Raw genomic sequence first — 10221 nt, 5'->3', positions numbered from 1 at the left:
TTATTGTACATGATACTGTATATTGTATATATTTATTACTTATAATAACTCTTTATTTACATTATTTATATTCCTCATATATCCACAGTGTTCCTACCCCAACAGGGTAATATATTTATTCTGCTGTCTGGCTGACTGTACGTACGTCCTACTGGCTCCTTTTGTAAATACATGTATATATATATCCTTATTTGACTTTTTATGCTTTTACTTTTACACTTCTGCACCACTGGAGTTGTCTGTTAATGTCGTTGCACCTTGTGTATGATGACAATAAAAAGCATTCTATTCTATTCTATTCTATTCTATTCTGCGCTAACGAGCAGCGCTATGTGGGGAAAGCAGCCCAAACCCAGACCAGGGAGGCTCAGATCACAGCAGAGACCGTCATTCCAGCAGATGCCTACAGAGCAGACAGCTGGTGACGGCTGCATTCACAGGCTGAGAACCTCGTGTGCTTCACCTTCAACCAGGTGGTGAATCAGGACCAGTCCAGTCCAGGCTCTGTTCTTCATGCAGCACGCTGAAGACAGCAGCCAAAGAGTTTTCCACTAAGAAACATCACAACGAACCGAGCAAGTTTAAGAGCTGCGCTCAAGACCTGGCAGTGTCATTTATGGAGGGGATTTATCTGAGTGCCTCACACCACCACGACAGAGGTATGAAATGCTGCTGCACAGTGTGACACAGCCCCACGCTGCTGAGTGAAGCCCTCAGAGATCCCAGAACGGCTGGTGGTGTACCTGCTGGGACCGGAGGGCCGGTAGCATGATGCCAGCCAGCAGGGTTTCCAGACTGCTGAGGAAGCTGCCGTCGCTGCAGTCCAACACGCCCAAGGTCACCTCCTGCAGGTAGGACACACATGAGGACGTTCCTCAGGACACCACGAGGTCTGAGGCAAAGCTTCAGAGTTATTCCACGTCACATCATCAGAGACCTTCTGCTGCACCTCCTGAGTTACTCGGTGCTTCTTCATCAGAGATGTTTAAAACAGTCTCTGTGAAACTTTAGCTGCATCAACAACAAGACGACGTGACTCTGGAATGTCCTGCCGACACACCTTCTGCAGGTTCTTTCACTCGTTTCACGCTGTTGGAACAACAACATCTGAGGAAGTGTTGAAGGTTTCACTGATCTGTCTCGTCCTGCCGTTGATTCAGAATCTGCTTCGTTGGACCAGAAGACCAAACAGGACCAGTTTCAGGACACTTTGGACACGTTTGATGTCGTTTTTCAACAATTTCATTTCAATCAGGTTTTGGGTCATTTTGGACAATTTGTGAGTCGCTCTGAAACATTTTATTGTATTTTTGGACAAATTATGAGTCACGTTCAACATTTGTTTGGACAATTGTGAAGCTTTTTATTTTTTATTTTTGACTGGTGTAGAATCCTCGTTCTATCTGAGAACCGCTGAAGCTCCAGAACTCTACCTGGATCAGACCGTCCACCGATATTTGACCTCAAACCTGCTCAGTCAGTTGCTGATTCATTCTGCATTAGTGAGACCTGCAGCTACATGCGGCTCAGAGAACATCACGGGTTCACTTCTGCTTCATCGGGTTTATTGTTAATGAGCTCAAACGTGGAACTTTTCACGAGGCTTCAGTTGTTTTAACAGTTCAGCTCATCCACACTCATCATTGATCTGCTGTCCACTGATACGGGTTCTGGATCAACGCCACGACGAGAAACAACAGAAACGTTCTGTTTTTGATCTTTAATAGTTCCTCAGATGTTCTTGTTCAAACAGACTGCAGACAGTCGGCGGCAGATTTTATAGAGAATGAAAGTCTGAACGTTCTGGAAGAGTTCATTTACAAACACAGATCACTCCGTTTCAGCAGAGTTTCAGAGAACTCGTCTTTTTCTCGTTTGTTTGAGACGATATCGATCAAAGTGAAGCTGAGTGGATCCGACTCAGCAGAAATGACAAGAACAGAGATAACTGGAGTGTGACTGATGTCGTCTGAGCTGGACGATGGAGACGTGGGTTCTCTGAAGGTTTGTGGAGATGCACTGATCTGTTCTTGTAGATGAACTCCTCATGTCCACCCTGTGCGCTGAGCAGAAGAGGAGGATGTGAAAATGTGCTGGTCTGAGTTTGGTGGGCGGAGCTGAGTTCCTGACCTGCTGGACGTTGGCGGCGGTTATCGCCTTGTCGGTGGTTCTCAGGAAGAACAGACATTTCCCCAGTAAAGGCTGCAAAACACAGAAAGAGGCGCTGAGCTGGTGAGCTGACTGGTGCTGGATGAAGGTCAGCGTGGCGCCTTTGGATCCAGTGCTGCGACCCAAAGCGGGAAACCTTTCTCAGGTCTGCAGACGCACCAAGCCACTCCACCACTAGGACTGATAGTGCTGATTGATGCAGTCCTCTGAGCGACTGAAGACAGAGAACAGACCTAACTGTCCACAGAATGCAGACTGCTTCATTTTCTCACATCTCCTGTCAATAAATGAGTGGCGCTGAACCAACCGCTAGTGTAGACGTCACGGGAAGACCAACACAAAGACTGCTTACGGCGACGCATGTAAACAGAGCGCTAACAGAACAGAGCAGGCGGTCAGTAGGACTTGGGACATTCATCACACACACAATAAGCTCTCCTTTAAAGAACGACCTGATCTTCTCTGTCTGATGCTCATGTCGTGGCAGCTCTTCTAAAAACGTGTGACTGTGTGAACGCCGCTTCACGTCGCTGCACAAGGACAACAAACGACTTCTGTTCTGTTTCCCTTTGAGGTGAAAATATGAATGCAGGACGCTTCCTTTGGCGACGTTTTCACTGAGTGAGTCTAAACAGCTTGAGGGAAGAAACTCGTTCCAGCTCCAATGTTCACACAGAGAAGAGCTAAAAGTGACGACAGAGAGTTTGTCTGAGAGCCAAAGTCTCTGAATCCTGCTGCTCTGAGCTCTGGAGGTCAAGCTGAGTTTCAGTCCTTCGTCCATGTTGGTGTTTCTGTGTTTTCATCGTTGGGTTTCATTAAATGGTGAAAACACACGTTGTTGTGTTTGTGCTCGATGTGAACTTGAAAATAAAAGCTGCTCAGATAAACTCGTTCACGTCCACCACTAGTTTGACCCTCAGCTTTACCAGCAGCACCTCGCGCCGGACCGACCAATAGGCACACAGCTCAGACTCTGTAGCTCCGCCCCCTCGCTGCCTCCAGGTGAGCCAATCAGAATGAGCCGCTGCCTCTCAGTCCTTCAGGTTTGTTTACTTCGTACAGCTGCTTCTGCTGAACTCTAAAACGTCTGAACCACGAACAAAACTCACCAAATGTTGTGCTGCTGGAGTGAACACACGAGTGCTCATGCGCCGCTGCATGTGAGGAGCTGGACGCCGCGGATTCTACCGTTGTTGCGGCGACAGCCCCGAGGGTTAGCACGCCGCGCGGCTAATGTGGCTAACGTTAGCTATGATCAGGTCACAGCTCTGTGGAAACTTTCATGAGACCAGGAAAGCAGGACTGGGTGGTTCAGCGTCGTCATGGTTCAATCTGCAGCTTCTCTCCTGCTCGCTGTGCTCACATCACTGCAGTATCAGAGGAACTCACAGTGAAGCTGCTCTCGTCTACAGAGGCTTCTGTTGTCAGGCAGCAGAACCAGGAGGAGACACGATGTCCACCAGCAGCCACTTCATCTCTACGCTGAGCAGAAACAGCTCGGTAGGAACAGAACCGACACCAGGGCTTTACAGAGAAGTCCACCATGTTTGTGGTGTTTGGAGCTGAAACCCTGAAGGAATCCCTGTACGGACACAGTGAGTCTGAACGAGGCCACGTCACACCTGCAAAATGTAACCTGTGTACCTTCATGTGGTTGAATTCCATCCATCATCTCCACACCTTCATCCTCACTAGGGTCATGGGGGGCTGGAGCCTATCCCAGCTGACTGAGGGTGAAGGCAGGTTCACCTGGACAGGTAACCAGTCTATCACAGGGCTACACTTAGAGACAGACAACCAAGCACACTCACATTCACACCTACGGACAATTTACAATCACCAATTAACCTCAGCATGTTTCTGGACTGTGGGAGGAAGCCGGAGAACCCGGAGAGAACCCACGCTGCACGGGGAGAACATGGAGACTCCACACAGGAAGATCCTGGGTGTCCTCACCGGGACGCCAACCAGCGACCTTCTTGCTGTGGGGCAACAGTGCTACCCACTGAGACACCTGCAGCCCATGGTTGGATTCAAAATCCTTAATTATAAAGAGGCTGAATAATGTAGTGACTGATTACATGGCCTGACAGCAGCATGTTGTGGTGGCACACATCCAGCCCAGAATAAGAAGACCTGCTGCTGCAACATCCAGCAGCTGAATCTCAGAGCGATGAAAACACACCATCAGGCTTCATCAGCTCACCACCAGCTTCACATCGCGCTGGGAGTCACACTGACGGCCAGCAGCCTTCACTGTGTACCTGCAGGTGTGTCTCAATCACCAAACACAGGATTTGCGTCCATAGAAACACAACAGAGGAGCCGTTAGTAGCTCTGAGCAGGACAATAGAGAACAGAAGCAGCATTGTTGTGAAACCAGACACAAGTGAGCAGCTCCTCTGACAGATCTGTCCTCTGGTTGCTGTGAACCTTCCCCCCACAGCTCAGCATTAGCTCTTGAACTGTCTCACACACAAACCAACAAACTGTTTCCTCCAGCTCAGCAGCTTCTGGATCTTATATGTGCGCAGGTTTGCACCAAACACAAGCGTCTCCTGACTGCCTCGGCCTCGTGTCTGTGAAGCTGAAGCTACCTCAGAGCTGCCAGTCGACAGGAAGAGTTTCCTCTGAGCCACAGCTGAGCTCGACTCCATGAAGCAGGGCTGAGAGGAGGCCAGACTCTGGGGACAAACATGGACAGAAAGAGCAGAGAGGCAAATGAAAGGACAGCAGCAGCTGCACACAGCAGTCATTTCAATGAACACGTATGTATCTGTGTCCAAACCTGCTTCACGCTCTGACAGAAGAAAATCAGCTTCCTGGATCCATTTGCAGCAAAGAAATCATCGATCAGGCAGAACTGGAAGAAGCAGACATGAAAGATGCAGAGATGAGGTGCTGAGGATGGACCAGTTCTCTCCAGCCTGAGGCCACGTCCACACGTAGCCCGTATTCACAACAACGCATCTACGCTTTCAGAAATAACAACGTTCAGACCAGATCGTTTTCAAAAAAACGTCTTGGTTTAAACACGTGGTTAAGAGCTGCTATGAGCTGCCAGACCTACAGGGGGCAGTGTAGCGAGGAGCAGAAAGCCATGCTAGCCAGTCAGAGTCCTGGAAAACACACAACAACCAATGGCACTTCCTGCTTCTTCAGCGATAACGGAGCGAGGGTCGTCTGAATGTAAATGCAAACAGGCGTCGCTCAGACCTAAAAACCAGCGCCGCCCCAACAGCATCCATCTATCACAGCAGCCCGACCCTAAACATGGTCGCTCACTGTGACGTCACACTCCGTGTCCTCCGTGTAAACCAAAGGCCGTCCGTTAGGTGTGAACGGGGCCTGAGGAGCACTGAGGCGTTACCTTGTCATCAGAGATGAGGGCGTCCTCCACCTCCGGCTGCTGCAGCGTCCCAGCATCCACCAGCCTGCCCATCAGGTGTTCGTGTCGGGCGTCCAGCGCTGCTCGCCTCTCCTCCTTCATGGCTCTGGCCTGCTTGGCTATCTCTCTCCTCGCCTCATTGGACAGCAGCAACATCCTTTTACCGGCCACCTGAGCAGAAATGAGTCGCCACAAATTCGGTACAGAGGAAGTGCTTCTGCCTCTCTGTCAGTCTCTGGAGTCGGTTTATTGAAACGTGCAACAAGCTGCAGATGGTTTTCAGCCACAGAAACAGCTGCGAACACAACTTGTTAGACATCCTGCAGTTATGGAGCAACGCAATGATTCACTTGGAGTCTGTTATGTCCATCTGACAGATAAAAGTCCAGGATTTCCTCTCTTTTAGCTCCGTCTTTGGTCTCCACCACCTCTGGAGGGAAATATCAGGCTGTCCAGCTGCTGGCTAACCACCACCTGAGTTAATATTGAGTTTCTGCCGACCGGACACCATTTTTCTGAACCTAAAAGACAGACCAGCTGCAGTACCTGGTTGTTCCACCAGGTGGAGCCTCTCACTGTTTAATCCTGTAGAGACCAGAGGAGGCGTCTACAGACTACGAGCTTTAGCTGGACTTTAGCAGCAACGGGACCATGACAGAGACTCTGAGGACGTTCATGAGCTCCAACCAGAGTTTCAGACAAGCTGGGATCAACTAAGACAGAGTTCGTATCTCTCAGCAACAGATGGAACAGAGCTGACTTTACTGTACAGACTGAGCACCGACTCTGCTCAGAGTGAGTCATCGCTTCATGAGTGTTGACTGATGCTGCATGTCAGAGACCATCAGGACGAAGCTGATGCCAGTCAGCTCGACAGTGACGGCCAGAATCCAACCCCATCTCTGAGGTCGGACTGGAACGTCTCTGGTTTTTACAGGTGTTCCAAACAGCAGCAGCCTGCTGAGGCTGAGAACTACCTGAAAACCAGGTGAGACAGTCAGAGTTGTAGCCAAACGCCTGAACAACCTGCAACCCACCAGTCAGTCCAGAGGTGACGAGGAGACTCAAAGACAATCAGATCAACGATCACACGAATCTGTCGCTTCAGGAGATCAACAGAAAACCAGACGTTGGCTGAAACCTACAAGAACCCTCCATGATGTGCTCGGACAGCTGCTCACTGTCATGAACATGTTCAAGTGGGCCAGACCAGGTGTTTCCAGGTGTGAATGCCCTCATGAATTCAGATCAGAACACACTCACTGACGCGTGGTCACTCCGTCTATGTGATCCGAGAGGCCACGGAGGCTTGTGGTGTGTTCATGTCTGAGCAGAGGACAAAATCAGACGAGAAACGACAAAGTAAAGTCAGACCAGGTCACATCAGAGCTCTTGCTGTCCTAGAACAGGTGTGTTGATGAATCGCCTACCTCAGAGCGCCACAGCGCCTCCTGTGGCTGTTTCTGGTTCCTCACCGAGGAGGCACAAGTCATGTGATCAACGGCTGTCAGGCTCTGGCCTCCTATTGGCCGGTGTCGTCTGGCCGCCACATCTGGAGGAAACCATGTGAGAGGACAAGAATCAGGAAACTGGACTCAGAACACAGCAGCTGCATCTGGACCGGAGCCCAGCGGCGCCTTGGCGACCCGTTTTCATTCCTCGTCTGTTGTAATGAAATGAGCCGCGGTCCAGCAGTCGCTCAAACAAGCATCAGCTTTGACATTCACATCAGGGACAGGCCAGGTTCACATCAGCGTCAGCATTCTACATGACGGACGTTTACGGAGCTTCACATCTGCTGAACGTCTCTTAGCTCCTGGTTTCACTGGTACATGTTAGACACCTTAGAGTTTAATGCTGCCCTGCCCTGCCCCCCCCCCCGGCAGGTGTCAGGTGGGGTATGACATAATCCTGTAGCGCTATCTGTATGTATAAACAAAGAGGCACGAAGCAGGAGCTCGCTCTGAGCGCACCTGCAGGATTTATTCTCTTTGGGGTTTCACGTTCCTCACCAGCGCTCTGCGCCATCTAGTGACCGTTTTTAGTATTGCTTTAACACAGAACTTGTAATATGAAATCATGAAACTATGTTCGAAAACTTATTTAAGAAGAAAGCAATTAAATAAAAAAATGTACATAGAGGGTGTCTATTTTAACACATTAAATGACTGTTGAACTGTACCACTCTCAATTCATTTTCAAAACCTTTTTTATGGCATTTTTTTAAACAATAAAACTGTGTACCTATTTATTCTATAGTTGACATTTTAGCCCTGTACATTAGCGTTAGCGCTGGCTTTAGCCTCAGCTCTGCTCACAGTCTCAGGCTGAGTCGGTGTGTCTGCACCTCTGTGGAGCTGAAGCTCAGCAGCTCTGTCCTCCTCCTCACCTTCCTCCCTCCCAGGTCCAGTGTGGCTCCTCAGCCCAGGACCGAGGCTCCGTTCTGGGCCAGACCTCCGTCCCTGCCCTCCCGCCTGGAGCTCCGTGTCCGGGGACGGAGCGGAGCCGCTCAGCCCGGCCCGGCAGCTGCTGTGTGGGGGAACGATGGACGGCCGTCCTCCCTGTGGAACCTCAGCTGGAGACGGAGAGTCTGGATCTGCCATCTGAGATGCACCACGCATCAGCAGCGTCGGCAGCTACACGGAGACGCCGCCTTTGACCTCCACACACTGAGACGGCGTAACGAGGCCCAACACGTGCTGCTCCCTGACTGGTGACGAGGCAACCAGAGGAAATGAGTGTAAATGCTGTAATAAGGCTCGGCTCAGTCTCTCTGGGGGTTGGGACACACCAAGGGCTCAGCAGGTCAGTCTGAGGGCTGCACAGGTGATGGACTGAACAGAAACAAGACACAAACACACACTTTGATCAGAGCTGCTTCTGTGGCTGCTGACAAACGGCACACTTTCAACAGTGTGTGAAGGGCCCACAGAGAGCTGTTCTGGCTGCAGCTTTCTGCATCTGCTCCACAGACATTCAGGGAAACGTGTTGTGAAAACCTCACCGATGCCTGAAACTCACCTCCTGTAAAGGCCTCCACTGATCTGTGTTTGGGCCGATGGTGAAAGTGATGATCAGAGATCGGGGAGAATAGAAGCGACATTCAGAACTGAGCCACATTTACAGTAAACATGAAGCTGTGATGTTAAACTTGAGCAGAACCAAACTCCAGCATGTGTGAGTTCTTCATGGTTCTTGATGTGTTCTGAGAACAGCCTGTCACTCCAGACATGCAGCCAATCAGATGCTGCTGTGGGCGGGACGTTGCTGAGATCAGAGCGACGAGACACACAGAGAGGAGGCCGTCGGAGCCACAACCAGAAAACACTCGGTACCAGAGGCCAGAACCAGGCGGCTCATCAGCGGATCCCTGCTGCTACATGTCATCCAGAGCTTCCTCTCAGGAAACACTGATCGCTCCGTAAACCATCAGCTGCTCAGTTATGGAGCTGAAAGCCTCAAATATGCAGCGAAATGTCACAGAAGTGATGTGAAAGAAGCACAAGACGAGTTTTAGGCAGATCGCTCTCTGAGTGAATGAAGAAGTCCAAACACAGAGAAGAAGAGTTGTTTCTGATCAGAACTGTAGGAGGAGAAATGAAAGCTCCTGTTTGGACTCTGAGCTGCTGCTGCTGCTCTGATCATCATCCACTGGAACCGTAAAGTGTCCTCAGCCGGACTCACCTGTCTGCTCCAGAGTCCTGCTGCTCCCAAACTCTGGACCCGACCACAGCGAGTCGACCAAACCGCCGTCGCTCAGAAGAGACTCTGCTGGGGAACGTTTGGCTGTTGCCGTGGTAACCCCGGGAGGCAGGGAGCTGTGCGTTAGCGACCGAACACACAACAGAGACGCCTCCTCAGTGTGTGTCGGCCACGTTCTGATCAAGGCCTTTGGAACGCTGTGGAACCGTTCTGTATGTTGACATAATCAATCAGGGTGATGGGAAGAAAAGAGCCACACATTCACATCCACACTGAAGGAGAGACAGCAGCAGACATCAGCCAAGTCTGAAGCCTCTGCATGTGTTCACACCAGAAACACTGAAGCTGATGCTGGTCGGTAACTTGGTTCTGTTTGGACCAGAAGCTCTCTGGTGCAGCAGCTGTTGTTTGAGATGAGCCCAACAGAAACCAGAGACTTGACTCCACTCTATACGTCACATCAATAAACTCACCACGAACCTGTCAGAAGACCTTCATGAGGACGCCGTCGTCTTTAAGTCTGTTCTACAAATTTGTCAAAACGATCAAAAACAGAAAAAAACACACTGATTGAAAGCAGAAGCTGAAAGCAGGAAGTGGGTCCAGACACATAGAGACGAGAGGCACCTGGCTGCAGACCTCCACTGTCAGGTCACTTCCGGTGCAGCCTCTCCTGTGAGGACAGGAAGTGACGGTAGGTGGCGGTACCGCACCTCAAGTTGGCTTAGTTTGAAGAACAGGTGTTTACGACGACATTTTCCAGCAGTCCAGCTGGTGGCGGTTATGCGCCTTGACTTGGTTTGCCAACCGCCATTAAATCCATAGAAGAAGAAGAAGAAGACGAAGAAGAAGATGATGATGATGATGATGATTTTCCTGCCAGTGATCGTCAATGAAGATTAGCGCTCACAGTTAGCTGCTGATTGAAATTCTTAGGGATGGACTGATACCTCTTTTTGATT

At 50.2% G+C, this 10221-nt stretch overlaps 1 protein-coding gene across 1 annotated transcript in view; it reads right to left on the bottom strand.

Annotated features, from left to right (window-relative positions):
- Window positions 1-8160, bottom strand: part of dnah5l (dynein, axonemal, heavy chain 5 like) — a 77617-nt gene extending 69457 nt beyond the window's left edge. The window contains exons 1-8 of the mRNA XM_008295638.1: window positions 7947-8160; window positions 6988-7109; window positions 6400-6534; window positions 5540-5728; window positions 4958-5032; window positions 4767-4853; window positions 2131-2202; window positions 744-845 (exon numbers count right to left, since the gene is read on the bottom strand). Coding sequence (XP_008293860.1) covers window positions 744-845; window positions 2131-2202; window positions 4767-4853; window positions 4958-5032; window positions 5540-5728; window positions 6400-6534; window positions 6988-7109; window positions 7947-8160 — 996 coding nt within the window. The remainder of the gene's footprint in view (window positions 1-743; window positions 846-2130; window positions 2203-4766; window positions 4854-4957; window positions 5033-5539; window positions 5729-6399; window positions 6535-6987; window positions 7110-7946) is intronic.
- Window positions 8161-10221: the final 2061 nt, after the last annotated feature.

The sequence above is a fragment of the Stegastes partitus genome, unplaced genomic scaffold (assembly GCF_000690725.1).
Source record: "Stegastes partitus isolate 25-593 unplaced genomic scaffold, Stegastes_partitus-1.0.2 Scaffold1062, whole genome shotgun sequence".
Classification (NCBI taxonomy): domain Eukaryota; kingdom Metazoa; phylum Chordata; class Actinopteri; family Pomacentridae; genus Stegastes; species Stegastes partitus.
The sequence above is the reverse complement of the archived record's forward strand: the minus strand, read 5'-3'. Positions and strand labels throughout refer to the sequence as shown.